The sequence below is a fragment of the Mastomys coucha genome, unplaced genomic scaffold, assembly GCF_008632895.1.
Source record: "Mastomys coucha isolate ucsf_1 unplaced genomic scaffold, UCSF_Mcou_1 pScaffold7, whole genome shotgun sequence".
Taxonomy (NCBI): Eukaryota; Metazoa; Chordata; class Mammalia; order Rodentia; family Muridae; genus Mastomys; species Mastomys coucha.
Genome location: NW_022196913.1, coordinates 43,032,384 through 43,047,649, shown reverse-complemented (window position 1 = coordinate 43,047,649; position 15,266 = coordinate 43,032,384). Strand labels below are relative to the sequence as shown.

The window sequence follows — 15,266 nt, the reverse complement described above, 5'->3', positions numbered from 1 at the left end:
TTTTTAGGAAAAGGGCATAAAGGAGCTACATTCTTTGCCAAAATTATAAGAATGGTCTCTTGGCCACTCACTAATATTCTTCCCCCCTGTGACCTTAGAGAACATAAGATGGCTACTGAAAGACCTTGCCAGGAATGTACACTCCCTTCCCCGAATGTCCCAGCAATACAGACTTTACAGGACTGCAGGGCAGGTGCAAGTAACAACCAAAAATGTTTCGGTTCCCCCTTCTGGTGATTAAGACCACAGCTCTACTGGGGCCACCAAAGCCGAAAAAGGTCAGTGCCAGCCTCAAATGGGAGTAAACCAATTCATGCTGTTACCAAAGTCTACCCTCAAAAACTGTATAAAAGCTCACTGAACAAGTTGTGTGGGGTCGCCGCCTCTCCTTCGAGTCTGGGACGATCCCAGTGCACTGGAACAATAAAAATCCTCTTGCTTTTTCATCGATCCAGGCTCCATGTGGTTCACTCAGGGGGTCCCCAATAAGCTAAGGCTCGGCAGAGTCTTACACCCCTCTGAAATTTCTTGATCTGGGCTCCCACAGCTCAAATCACCCTCAGCACCGTTTTCCATGCTACTACTAGGAAGGTCCATTACATTCCACTTACAGCATCCAAACACTTTTCTAGTCCAAGTCCCAAAGTCTTCCATATTCCCCCAACAAACAGCATCAAGCCTGTCATAGCAGTACCTTGGTCCCTGGTATCAACTTCTGTCTTGGTCACTGTTGTATTTACCAATGGGGGGCATTCTTATTCATAAAAATCTTATTCACAAGGATTGGACTTGTCTTAGTTAGGATTTCTATTGCTGTAAAAAGACACCATGAGTTACTATTAACTCTTATAAAGAAAAATATTTAGTTAGGGCTACCTTATAGGTTCAGAAGTTTAGTTCATTATCCTTATAGTGAGGCCACAGATAGGTAAAGTGCTGAAGGAGCCAAGAGTTTTATATCTGGATCAGCAGGCAGCAAGAAGAAAGAGTGCTACTGGGCCTGGCTTGAGGAACTGAAGCCTCAAAGCCCACCCCCACCGACACATTTTCTCCAACAAGGCCACACCTACTCCAACAAGGTCACATTTCCTAATAGTGACACTCCTATGAGAGTATGGAGGCGTGTTTTCATTCAGACAACCACAGATCTTAAGTTCCCTTGCTGGGTTAACCAGTGGGTCCTTATCCATATTTTAAACTAAGATTTTTCTATAATTTTCTTATTTGGAGAACTATTTGATGGGTTTGGGAATCAATGCTTTGTATTTATATTTTTCTTCTGTTCTACAATAGTTTTATAAGCATTGCAATGATTCACTCTTTAAAATTCTGATACATTCTTCTGTGAAACTGTCTGCACTCAGTGCTTTCCCCTGCCTAAAGTGAGCAATCCACCGGTCTCAGAACGTTGGTAGCCCCTCCCCTTTATTAAGAACCGCCCTCTTCCTGCGTTGACTCCGCCCCTTCTGCGCAGGCGCGCTTGCCGTCCGTCCAGCGAATCGTGGGCGACATCTCTGGGGGCCGGACTTCCTGCTCAATCCACGCCCTAACAGTTCAGGCTCCGCCCCCCTAGGAGCTGGGCCAGAAGATGGCGGCGGCCGCGGAGCTGAGGCTGCTGGAGAAGAGTCTGGGACTAAAGCCGGGGAATAAGTACAGTGCTCAGGGCGAGCGACAGGTGAGGCGCAGAGGTAGGAAAGCGGCAGGGCAGGGCGGCGAGGTGACCCGGAGCCTACAAGACCCGGCCAGGACACAAGAGTGGACTCTACTCCCCACGTGCGTGCGGGGCGGGCCGCGTGGCTCGGTCTGGACCGCAGGCAAATGTCAACCATCCCTTCTGAGCAGAAAGCCAGGTCGTGGAGGCGTGGGCAGAGCCGGGGGTTCCCGATCCCTGTAGGCGGCCGTTAGCCATGCCTCTTCCTTTCATTCAGCGACCACCCTGAGAGCAGTCGGGGGAGTGGGGCGGATGTGCGGCCGGGGACTCGCCCTCCGGCGGCTGGCCAGGCGAACAGTATCGATTCCTGGAAGCCGCCTGGTAGAGGGAACACAGAATAGGGTCCTGCTCCTTCTGGCGACACACCAGCTTGGATGTGCATTGTGCAGAAAATTGAGGAAGTTTCCTGGAGTGGGGCTGTGGAACGCTTGGTGAGATACAAGGATCCTGATTTCTTAGGGTGTAGAAAATGAGTCATTTGCCGTGGGAAGACTGTATTAGAGGAAGAATGGTAGTGGGAAAATAGAGTGTGTATTGGAGGTGATTCCAGATCCAGATGGCTTGTTCCTGTTTGCCTAATGTTTATTTTCCCCCACTTTGGTACAGGTTAAATATCTAAATCGTAGCAGTATTGTGGGGTTTACATTAACTTAATGTGACATCTAGAAGGGTTAAACGGCTTGCCTTTTGTAAGCCGCAAAGGCCAGCCTTCTCAGAGGTGATGTGCTCTGTCCTCAGACTGTTTCCTTTGCATACCCTCTTTTGGCTTAGGAAAACATTGTCAAGACGTGAGAGACAGTCACCAGCAATTAAGGGCCCAATATGACAAGCACTAGGGAGGAATACATTGAGGAGTGGCCCAGAGGAAGTGAGATTTAAGCTTCAGTGAGAAGTCCGTGTTCAAGGGATTAGACTTTGACAGATGTGGAAAACCGGTGAATCATTAAGAAAGTTTGGGTTCAGTGAGCCACCCAAAACAGAGTAGTGCAATACAGCATACACCCAAGTTCATCTTGAAACCAAAATGTGAGGACTTTAAAGTTCAGAGTTGGGTTTTAGTGTCTCATTTAATTAAAACATTTCACAGTGAGTCCCAGTTGAAAGTTTCTGTTTTTGTGAGTACAAAGGATAGAGACAAAACCGCCATGTTTCATTAGTTGAAAAGCTAACAGTACACCAGCAGTTAAGAGGTACTCAGCAAGATTACCAGTAATTACAAGGAACAGTCCAAGGCTCCAGCTGTAGGAGGGAGATCCATTAAATTATGGTATGTCAATACATGAGGAAATTACTTATCCACCCGGTAGAAGCTGCTCACATCTGGACTTGAGAAGCTGAGAAAGGTGGCTCACCAAGAGTTCTAGGCCAGCCTGGGCTACAGAGTGAGAGCCTGCCCCTTCACTCCACCCCCACCCCAAAGTGATTACTTTGAAGACTATGGAACCCCAAAATTGATGTGAAAATAATGTTTCTGATAATTAAACCTGAATTAAGAATTGTATATGTTAGATTTATACACCTACATATAACATTTCAGAGTTACATAAATGGTTGACAACTGAACCCAGACCCTCTGGAAGAGCAGCTAGCGCTCCTGACCTCCCATCCATCTCCTTTCTCCCCATATTTGATTGGATGGTTTGTTTTTTGTTTGGTGGTGCTAGGTTTGTTTTGTTTTTTGGGGGGACAGGGTCTCACTAAGTAGCTCTGGCTGTCCTGGAACTCACTGTGTAGATCAGTCCTTGATATTTTGAGTAACCTGAGCAAGTCTGGCTTCATGAAGAGGTGATAAATATTACTTCCAGCTGGAAACATCTGGTTGCTGATAGAAGTGTCTCAGACCGACTACTCCCCTGTTGTGGTAGTTTTAGACATGAGTTAAGAGTATTGCTGCAAGAGACACGCCAGGTGCTGGGCCATGCTGTGAATAGTCTCCTCAAACCTCTGCAGACTTCCCTTAAGAAAGAAGTAAACTTTTGTAGGGCAAGGGATGTAGCTCAGTGCAAGGCCCTGGATTCTATCGCCGTAATAAAGTATTATGGTTTCTGGTTTTCCTCATTGTATACTCAGCAGTTCTGAATTACTTTGTAATGTTTGGCCAGTTTGTGTAGGTGTTACTGCAAGTTACAACACCCAGTATGCTGTATATGACCATATGACCCTATGACTACTGCTGTCCTAGCTTTCATTATATATAACTTAGTATCATAAGAGGATTTTAGTGCTTACTTACAGTTTACAATCATGGTGGTCTCTGTTTTTGTTTCCTGAAGAATTTCTTTTCTTTTTAAGATTCCGGTCCTACAAACAAACAATGGTCCAAGCCTAATGGGATTGAGTACCATCGCAACCCATCTAGTCAAGCAAGCTAACAAGGAGCACTTGCTGGGGAGCACTGCAGAAGAAAAGGCAGTAGTTCAGCAGTGGCTAGAGTTCAGGATCACTCGGGTAGACGGGCACTCCAGTAAAGAAGACGCCCAGACTCTGCTGAAGGTACCCTGACTGTCTCTGTAGGCTGTACTGCAGGAGTCAGGTAGCAGAAGGCCTCCCCTCGGGATCTTCATTTGGTGGCCTTCTTACCCATTCCCCAAGGGTTTAAAATATATATATATATGTAATATACACTGTATGTGAGTATATATTTATATATACTATATTTATATAGATATATATAGTATACATATGTATATCAAAAACCAATAAATAACTCAAAGTCTTTTATATTGGAAAAAATTAGCAAGAGCATTATTTTACATAGTTTGTGTGCGTGTGTATACACCTGCAGGTGGAGGTCAGGGGCCAACCTCAGGGGTCTCTACTTTCTCCACCTTGTTTGGTTGAGACTGGTCCTTTATTAAACCCAGAGCTCACTGATAGCCAGAGAGGTTGGCCAGTGAGCTCTGGGGGTGCACCTGTATCTGCCTCCTCAGCATTGGGGTCACAAGCATATACCACTGTGCCCAGCTTTTATGTGGATACTGGGATCTCACCTCAGGTCCTCGTGCCTATGTGCAGGCACTTACCTACTGGACCATCCCCAGCCAGAGCGAGCATGGTTTATACAGTGTAAGAACAAAAACATCGCACTCTGACGTGGCCAGAGATGGTGCTTAGAATGTTGTTTCTCTTGGAGATATCTAATTTGTGATTTTTGAATGAATCTTTGTTATTGGCAATTTTTTGTTTTCAAAAGGGTTTCTTCACACTTCTCTCCCCAGTCCTCCTGCCTCATCCTCCTCCAAAGTTCTGGGATTACTTATATGAGCCACCACACCCAACTTAAAGTTAAGGTCTATGAAATTAAGTCTCAGTACTTTTCTTTTGGGTGGCTTCTAGATGTTTTAAGTCACAGGCCACAACAGCTCCATTGTTACTGTTTCTAAATCAAAGCACTTTTTCTCCTCTAGGATCTTAATTCCTATCTTGAGGATAAAGTCTACCTTGCAGGACATAACATTACCCTGGCAGACATCCTGCTGTACTACGGGCTCCACCGCTTTATAGTGAGTATTTTTTTTTTCTGTAATATTCAGAATCACTTTTTTTAGTGTGAATTTTAAACATAATTATATTTCAACATATAAAAAAAATGAAAGCTATTTCAAAACAAGGCACTGTAGACAACATCTGCCACAGAGTCTATTTGCAGATTTGTTCTCTCTTGTCTCCTCTTGACTGCTGCATTTTCGCTTTTGCTTCTATTCTTGCTCCACAGCTACTGCCTCTGGCTCTGTCACCATCCCCTCCACCCCCAGTACCCCATCTTCTGCACATCTTCCTGCCCAAGCTCTTGAGTCAAGTGTCTTGATTGCTAATCATAACCTAATTTGATGACTCTCGTTTACCTTGTCATCAAGTATTGCCGTGTTCTGCTTGACTTCAGTCATCTCCCTTCAGCTTCTTTGCTGTGCTGTAGAGTTACCGCTGTGTTAAATGTCTTCATTTTTGTGTACAAAGAGAGCTCTGCTTTAGAAATTGTATGAGTATAGATTGATAGCCTTAGGAAGTTTTCCCTCCAATTGCAGCTAGGCTTACTTAGTCGGCTCTCCTTCCTCTCTAGATCTTTATCCCTCTGACTTTGCCATAGAGCCTTTCTTCTTCACAGCCTTCCTCTTCAGCCTACCTGTTTATAAGGCCTTACCCACCTTCTCTCCCATTTCAGGTCTTAGAAGGTATAAATGTTGCTTTCATGTCCTCAGATGAAGTGCTGAGATGAGAGCCCTTCCTAAGCTGAGCCCAGAGCATTTTATCTCTCTAGCCTCCATATAGTCTAATTTTCTGCAACCTGGACCTTGAAGGCTTCAGCTTCCAGCCTCTGTCTGCTAACCTAGACCTAGAATGTTTCAGCCTCTGAGATATAACTGCTAAATAAACTCACCCTTTCTAGCTCTTTCTGGACTCTGGCTGGCTGGTCAACTCAGCTATTCTGGCTCAAACTCCTCTCTAAGCAGAATGATTCAAATTAGCTTCTTTCAGCTTCTGACTAAGTCTCTCTACTTGGCCTTAAATTAAATATAGCAATATGTTCTTTTAAGATTTATTTATTTATTATATGTAAGTACACTGTAGCTGTCTTCAGACACTCCAAGGTGTCAGATATCATTATGGATGGTTGTGAGCCACCATGTGGTTGCTAGGATTTGAACTCGGGACCTTCAGATGAGCAGTCAGTACTCTTAACCATTGAACCATTTCTCCAGCCCATAGCAATATGTTCTAATTTTCTGGTACGTTCTCATTCTCTGGCTCATTCTGGCTTCACCTGCAGCCTGTCTGTAAAACTGTCCTGGTAAATCAATCAATCAGTCAATCAGTCTCCCCCCCCCACCCCTTCTGTGTGTGTGCATGTGTCTCCTCCCTTTCTGTACTGCCTCTTAAGTCGCCCTCTTCCTCTGCTGCTCTCCTAAGTAGCCTCTCTTTACTGTGCTGTTCTCTGGAGAGTTGGTGGATCCTAGCTCTGACTCATTCTGTCAAATCTTTCTCTGATTCATCATTTTGTCTATACCTCAGACAGAGGTCACTTTCAAGCATGGCTGCTTTCTCCTACAAACCATTGTTTAGAATAGTGTGTACTAAAGGCATTTTTGTATTCCAACCAGGGAGATTAAAAGTGTGCCATTTCAGCCAGATCATAGACCCAGAAGGTCTTTGGATGTGATCTCTTGCCAGAGCAGCCATGTTCCTGGATTAAAATTCCTCTACAAGAAGGGAATTTTCTAGTCTCTTACCTCATCTCCCTTCCATGTCAGTCCTTTCTGGGTCATCTCCCAAACTTTGTTTTCTTCTTTCTCTCATTCCTTCATATTTATCCTCTAAGTACTTGGCTACTCTCTACATTTTCAGTCCTAGGTTGTCCAAGTTTTTTTTACAATGAGACACTCCCTGTTTTCTTCCTGGTGTTCTTTATTCTGTACATGTGTCAGCTCATCACTCCTTGCACTATTCTTGAGGTAGGCGCTGTTAGCTGAGCCCCAGTGAAGTCAGTTGTATCTTATAACTAAGTGAGAGGCTCAAGTCCGGAGCCCAGTCAGTGTGTCATGCCTTCTTAGACCTTTTTCTCTGCTTTAAAGAATCTCTCTGGGTTGGAGAGATAGCTCAGTGGTTAAGAGCACTGACTGTTCTTCCAGAGGTCCTGAGTTCAATTCCCAGCAACCACATGGTGACCACATCTGCAGTAGGGTCTGATGCGCTCTTCTGGTGTGTCTGAAGAGAGCAATGGTGAATACATTAAACAAATAAATCTTTAAAAAAAAAATCAACTGCTCACACCATCACCTCTTTCTTCCATTGTGACAGAAGACCTCATGACATTTTTCTGTACTCTCCTCTCCACGTACCCAGTCAGGGCCAGGGTTTCCACTTGCCAGATACTCTCATACCTATCTCATTTTTCCTGGGATCCTGAGGGACTTGCCTGATCATCGGTAGTTTTATTGTGTCCAGTCCATATAAAGAAGATACAAATGAGATGGGCTGTCTGAGCTGAGCCTGATGGCCAGTAGGCCAGTCTTTCTTAAGGTCTAGCTTTTACCTTCTCAGTAATTCAGTAGTTCCTGAATCCCATGCAAGTGCACTTTGTCAGCCCGGAAGCGCTTTCCTCTGGTTCCTGCCACTCTTGCTGGCTGTGTCCCTGATGCATTGCCTGAGCTATAGCACCCTGAAGCCTGCTGGTTACTGTGCTTTTCCTACCCCATGTCTTTGGATTGCTCTTCTCTGATGCATGCTGGTCCTCATAGACATCTGTCTCTGCTCCAGCTCTCCTTTCTGAGGTCTGTCTCAGACTTCTGAAGCATTTTGAAATGCTCTCTTCCATCTCTGACCCTTATGGAAGACTTCCTTCAGCTTGAATTTCTTTTGCTTGTACTGTAACTGCTATTTGAAAATCTCTGTCAAAAACTGCTTACGTCATAGATGTAGAAATTTCTTTTCTGTCTGGCATAATTCCCATCATATCTTATATAGTCAGGCTTCCTTAATAGCAAATGCGTGTTTTGAACATTTTTATATACTGTTCAAGGGATAGGATATATATACATGTGTAGATATGTTTGCATGGACCAAGGCTGATCTTTCTTAAGTGTCTTAGAGTAGCCCTTTGTAGGTTATAAGCTACCAGAGTAAGAAGCAGTGGTGTTAGGTTCTGCCCTCTACATTGGCCAGTTCCTCATTACCAGCCTGAGCCAATCACAGAACAGAGATACTGGAGCAATTCACATTTGCACTGCATAGGCACAGACCTCCCCGTCCTTCCCTCACCACTAGAGCATAGCATACTCCACTGCCTACATGGGATTGGATACCCCCAGCCTCCTGCAGACACTGAGGAGTTGTTGTACTGCTAGACCTCCACTTAAGCCATGCTTCTCCCCTACAGTGTAATATGCACTTACTCCAGCACCTACATGGGATTGGATAGCCCCAGCCTCCTGCAGACACTGTGGAGTTGTTGTATTGTTAGTCCTTCACTTAAGCCATGCTTCTCAGTTTGGATTTACTTGATTTTATTAACAGTTATTCCTCAAGTTGGGTGTGGTGGCATACACCTATAATCCCAGCACTTGGAAAACTGAGGCACTAGGGTTGCCACAAGTTCAAGGCTAGCCAGAACTATATAATGAGATACAGGACAAAGGAGGTCTTGTTTTCTCCAAAGGGTGCAGTCAGGCTTCCATAACACCAAATATATGGAATATTGGAGTGGCTTAGTTGATTAGCTTAGCACAGCACTCCCTACTATATGTTTAAAATTATTCAGAGCCTCCTGTGCATGCCCAGTATTCTGTAATTGAGAGGGACATAAAAGGAATATTAACCTTTATTTTCAAGGACTACTAAACTCATTGGATAGGCTGTTTTACATAAAAATAACAAAATAGAGAAAATGGAACCAAGTACTGATTTCTGATCAGAATATAATTTGATCACTTAAATGGTCAGGTGATACCAGAAAAAGATTTCTGACAATTATGTACAGAATATGATTGTCCTTGACTAGCCAAGTAATTTGTCATCGGTATATAAAGTTTCTATATCGGCTGCCAATATTTCTAACGTGTAGATTGGCCATATCATTCCTCATCAGAAAGCAGCATGTCTGCTGTGAAAGAAAGCTGCTGCTAGTAGAGTGAAATGTAGTGGGTGAATGGTCTGAGCTTGGAAGGAACAGGACTCATTACACAAAGCCAAGGAACAGGGAAGCAGGTGTCTTATTCCGTAGTCCCTCCTGGCTTATCCAGGTGCAAGCTTGTGGGACTGGGTATCCTGTACCGTGTGTGTTCCTGTTTGCGTCTACAGTAATAAAGCCTTTAGTTGTGTTCTTTAGTATATTTACATGTGAAGAAAGCTTCATCAGAGCTGAAACATGAATCCCCAGCAGCCTCTTTTTATTCCATCCTATGTTCAGTCTGTCTTAGTAGCTTTTGAACTTAGAATGATGACATGGCACAGCTTACCTCATTTCAAAACAAAAAAAGCCTCAAGGTAAAGAGGATTTGCTGCTAAGGTGTCTAAGCCTCTCCTGGTGGCAGACATACTGTCTCTGAGCTTGGGGAGCCTGGCTTGTCCTGGACGAGGCTGCGGTGGGGATACTTTGGTGTTACTTAATACTGAAAGCTTAGTGCTGGGAGAAATGTGAGGTGGCTAAGCTAGTGATGGTCTGCAGAGTGCTAGGGACTGGCTTCCTGTGGTTAAGAAGGAAGATGTCTCCCAATTCAAGCTGAAGATGATAGTAAAGTGTATGGAACTCTTTCTTCTGTGCCTGTGTTTCCTCGCTAGCTCAGTGCAGATCATGAGAGAACCTTCACAATACTCCTCTCCCAGAGCAGTGAGTACAGTCATATTCTGTGGTACAGAGTCCTCCTAGCTCTAGCTGAGCCGCGAGTACAGTAGTCACATTCCATAGTACAGAGTCCTCCTAGCTCCAGCTGAGCAGCGAGTACAGTCATATTGTATAGTACAGAGTCCTCCTAGCTCCAGCTGCACTTACTCAGCTATGAGCCAGGCAACTTGGAAGGCCTTGGCTTTCAGGAAACTTAAACTGTTTCCCTCAGTTTAGAATATGAAAATCTGGGTTTTCTTAGTTGTTACCCATTTATACCTACTTATATTTTCTATTCTGGAATATGTGCCTTTTATACATGTAGTAACTGTTGTGATTAAAATTATGATTTTTTTTTTTGAGATGACTTCTCTGTGTAGTCCTTGCTATCCTAGAACTTGCTCTATAGACTGGCTAGCCTTGAACCCAGAGACCTGTCTGTCTCCTGCCTCTCAAGAGCTGGGATTAAAGCAGGCACACCATCACCTGGCTTATAGTTATCATTTTCAAAGCAACATTGAATAGAATAATTCCTAAATTTCTTTGACCATTGCTTTGGGTTTGTACAAGTCAAAGTGTGTATCTTCTGCCAGTCAAAGAACAGGCAAGGTATCCATAGGCAGAAAAACCTTCTTAAGTAGTAGGCCTCATAAACCAGAACCTTCCAGGTGACAGGGTTGCATCATGGTGTTTAGTGACATTTTTGTTAATTGTATCTGGGTAATTGTCTGCTAGATAGTGGGTTTGTGTGCAGAGGTGCGAAGTGTGACTTGACCACCTGGTTGTGTGTGTTCGTCGGCTTTTCCAGCTTTGCTCGCTTTCCCCCAGTCCTGCATCCCTTCACTTACCTTCTGATGTTGCTATATCCTTACTCTGATCAACACAGGAACCTTTGGATCATGAAATCATCCTTAGATGGTTCCTACTGGAAGCCCAGTGTTACAGCTGTGGCTGGGAAGTTCTGGGATCAGGTCTACAGTGCTCATTACTGTTTGCATTGATTCCAACACTAGTGACCGATGATTGCTTTCCCAGTAAGCCTTGAGAGTGTTAGAATCCTTTTTAATGCTATGGCTGACCTGTAAGATTGTTCTGAGCTGAAATTCGTTTGTCCCGAGCCTGGAGCACTAGTGGAACATGGAGTCGTTAAAAAGTAGAAGGGAAAGAGACAGCTATGAAACGGCCCCAGGAACACTGACCATCCATCCCGACTGTCCTGAGACAGCCTAGTGCCACTGGGAGGATGAAGCCAGCACTAGAGCCAGGCTGCAGAGAGCAGACTGGAGTGTGTCCACATGTCTTACTGGAAAATAAGCAAGTCAGAATGTTATCTGTTTGGCTTTAAGGTTTGCAGTAAGTACTGAGTTCCAGCATAAACAAAAGTGAGTGAAGTAGGAGAATGAGCCAGCACCACCAGATAGACACTGGTGTCTAGACCGTGAGAAGCAGGAAGCAGTGTTTGCACTGTCTTCCTCCTTGGGAAAAAAAGTAAAGTAACTAGGAGGGGATGTTGGAAAGCCAGCGTTAAACATGAAATAGCCCAAGGATCATCACATCAGAACATTTCTAAAAGTAGTTTGGTAAAGAGAAGTGTCTCTTGCTTAGTTTGTTGACAGTAATGTAATGTGCAAAATATTTACCAAAAAAATAAATAACAGAGGTTATGTGCCAAGTTCAGTCATCATTTTCTCAGACTCAGGTCTAACCTGTCAAAGGACATTAGCTTAAGACAACTGAGACTACTATGCCATAGACTACGATCCAAAAATTGTTGGATTATTTTGAAAACTATTAGGAGATTTAGAAGCTATGAGAATAAAAATTATTTTATCTTTAGGTTGGACTATAGTCCTTAGAGACTACAAGTGTGAAGTTTGTAGATTGGAGAATATTTATTTTGGTTTTTGTCTTCAGTTATTCTTTTAAATAATAGGCCTAGGTAGCAACAAATATTAGTTCTGTGTGTTAGTAAATGTTTCACAATATAAATATTAAATACATATACTCCTTTTCACCTGATTCAGTGTGCAGGCTGATGACAAATAATTATTCCTACCTTACTGTTTGGAAATATGGTACTCGGTACTTTAGTTTGTCCTGAAAAATAACTCCAGGGAAATTGCTATGTTATCAAGTATTGTTGTAATGAAATATTTCTAAAATTCTAAGAAGGCCATTGTTTGTTCTTTCATTTTATAGTTGTTTCTGGGAAGGGAACCTAGGCCAGCTAGACAGGAGTGCATTCTGCCACTGAGCTACACCCCTATCCCTAAACTTTATAAAACCTTGGATTTAGGGGACTTAGAGGCAACTCAGTGGAAAACACTAGCCTGCCATGTCAAGCTCCATATTCAGTCCTTACACCAACCAAACAGCAGCAAAAAGAGCAAACAAAAACCCAATCTTCTCTTGAAGTCTTGAAGTGAATGATACTTGTAACATATTGGTAGAGTAAAAATATATATATATTAGTTCATTTACAAGGTGTTTTCTGAGTGCAGACTAGGTCCCACAAGTGACTACCTCATCCTTTCTGTGTAAATGTATCAGGTGCTGCTTCTATTTCAAACCTGAAAATCAGGAATGTGTGAAAACTAAATTCTCTTGTAATAAAAATTTGTGGGCAGGGTTGGAGAGATGGGTTAGCTGTTAAGAGCACCGACTGCTCTTCCAGAGGTCCTGAGTTCAATTCCCAGCAACTACATGGTGGCTCACAACCATCTGTAATGGGATCTGATGCCTTTTCTGGTGTGTCTGAAGAGAACAATGGTATACTCATATATATAAAATAAATGAATCTTAAAAAAAAAATTGTGGGCTAGAGAGATGGCTCAGTGGTTAAGAGCACCGACTGCTCTTCCAGAGGTCCTGAGTTCAAATCTAGCACCACATGGTGGCTCATAACCATCTGTAATGGGATTTGATGTCATCTTCTGGTGTGTCTGGAGACAGCTACAGTGTACTAATATATATAAAACAAATACTTCTTTAAAAAAAAAAAGTCTTTAAACTAAAAAAGACTTTCTTGCTCAATCTTCTTGAGTAATACTTAGGGATTATAATCTCCATGTGATGAATTTGTTCTATTTGACAACTAGTCATAGACCTACTCCTCTTGAAACAAGGTCAGTGCATTTTTATCATTGTTACAGCGGCTAGACTCTGGTGTGTGAAGCTCACATGCCTATGTAACATAGCAATGAGACTCTGGACAACTTAAATAAGTTGACAAATACAATATTTGTGCATTTGTTATTAGTGTTATGTGTTCTAGAAGTTATTGCACACTAGTTTGACCTTCACTTGCTAGGTCCTGTGACATGGCAGGTATTGCCTATAGGCACACCTACACACAGCCTGGGATGTCACCTCGCTAAAGCATGTGCAGGCATGCAGACCTCCTTGGGTGTGGGACTTGTGGGGCCCAAGCTGGTTTTGTTTTTATTTTCTTTGTGTTATAGAGATTCGAGTGTCCTTTCGATAAATGTTGAGTTAACCACTGGTGAAAGGTCTAAACTGTAATTCCTTGCGTGGCTTCTTTACTGAACAACTTAATCCTAAAATTTGCCTTAGAGAAAAATCTTGAGTCACCACCTACTTTGGAATCTGATCCCAGGGGCATAAGTGCTTCTGCCGTTGTGTGGGAGATACTGAGTATTGTGAACCACTGCTGCACCCACTAAAGCACAGAATTTTTACTGCCCAGAGAGGGAGGTGTGCTGTGCATTTAATCAGCCATTCTTCCAATCATGTGTCACTAGACAGAGCCTTTTCTTTTATTAAACTTTGTTTAATAACCTTAAACCTAAGCACTTAAACCTAAGCAAATTACTGTCTTTGAGGGTGGTGTCTCCCTCTGAATTTAAGAAAGAAAGCAGTAATTGCCTGTTTCTTTTTCTCTTTGTCTGTCTTTCTCCCTCTCTATATATACATATTTTTCTTTTTATTAATATAATGTTCCCTTGTTAAGTATGGTAGATGACAAAAACTCATTTTGGAGGTTTACTAAGAAACCAGAGGAAGAATTATATCTTAGTCTTTTAAAAACTCTTATCTCTATTTTTTTCAGTAAAGTGAAAACCCCTTTGGGCCTTTAAATTCTGTATTAATGTCAGTTTTCATACTTATGAAAAGCTTGATATTTTCTTAGAAAGCACATCTGGTTCTGAACTGCACATTAAAATATTAAGCAAATATATTGCTATCACAACTGTCTGCAGCTTTCACTTCAGTATAAATATGTTGGCTTTGAAGACTTGGGGATTGGGTGTTTTTCAGTTTCTGTCAGTCACTGCCTACTGCCGACAGCTTTGCTCATGTACAGCGAATATTATATGTTGTGTTTTTAATCTCTACTTAGGTTGACCTGACAGTTCAAGAAAAGGAGAAATATCTCAATGTGTCTCGCTGGTTTTGTCACATTCAACATTACCCAGACATCAGGCAACATCTGTCTAGTGTTGTCTTCATCAAGAACAGACTGTATGCTATCTCCCGCTAGAAGCCTCCACTGTGCAGTGGCCAGAATAGAAGTGTAATGGAAATGTATTTTGGACTGTGGTACTAATGTAAATTAATATGACAACATCATTGTTTCTTTGTTAATGTTGGTAGACTTTTTAAAGTGAAAACTCAAGTCTGGATGTTTTATTTGTCCCTTAGTTGAGGCTTTGTAATTTTTTAATGTAAAAATTCAGCTGTTATCCAAACAAATCACGTTCAAATTACAAATCTTGTTCTTATGGGCAAAGTTAATTTTGGAAACAGTTGCAAATCAGTGGCTCAACTTTAAAAAAGAAATGCTGTTGGTTCACATCTGGCTGTTTACTTTTTTTGTGTTTTTAAAATTCATTTTTATCTTAGATATTTATTGTAGTTTATTTACTAAAGTCTGTGACAAATTATGTTGAGGAATCAGAAAGGGAAGATAGATATATTTGTTCTTGAAATATTTATGTGAGCTAGTAAATATGGCTTTAAAACTCAGCTTTTGTTTGTTATCTTTCCTGTATTAAGTATTTGCTAAGGGGAAACGAATCATTGAATCACTCTCTGCCAGGGAATTAAATGCATTTTTCTTGAGCTAATGCTGCCTTTTTAGGCATATTGAAAGATGTAGTGATGTAAGAAACTGGGCTTCACCCTCTCATCTCAACCAAAAGCCAGCAAGCACTGAGAGTCTGCCACTGCAGTGCCAAGAAGAACAGGGACACTGTTGACCATGGCTCTGTTCATGCT

The 15,266-nt window shown here is 42.4% G+C and overlaps 1 protein-coding gene across 1 annotated transcript; it reads left to right on the top strand.

The window, feature by feature from the left end:
- Positions 1 to 1,487: 1,487 nt before the first annotated feature.
- Eef1e1 (eukaryotic translation elongation factor 1 epsilon 1) lies at positions 1,488 to 15,014 on the top strand. The gene is made up of 4 exons (XM_031359116.1): positions 1,488 to 1,675; positions 4,004 to 4,204; positions 5,119 to 5,214; positions 14,389 to 15,014. Exons 1-4 carry the CDS (start codon positions 1,589 to 1,591, stop codon positions 14,527 to 14,529), a joined length of 525 nt encoding a protein of 174 aa, XP_031214976.1. The 5' UTR covers positions 1,488 to 1,588; the 3' UTR covers positions 14,530 to 15,014.
- The last annotated feature ends 252 nt before the right edge of the window (positions 15,015 to 15,266 follow it).

Excerpts from the sequence above, each read along its gene's own strand:
- Eef1e1 (XM_031359116.1), top strand. The coding sequence starts at position 1,589 with ATGGCGGCGGCCGCGGAGCTGAGGCTGCTGGAGAAGAGTCTGGGACTA. Across the intron at positions 1,676-4,003 it reads GTGCTCAGGGCGAGCGACAG|ATTCCGGTCCTACAAACAAA; the intron begins GTGAGGCGCAGA and ends TTTCTTTTTAAG. Across the intron at positions 5,215-14,388 it reads ACGGGCTCCACCGCTTTATA|GTTGACCTGACAGTTCAAGA; the intron begins GTGAGTATTTTT and ends ATCTCTACTTAG.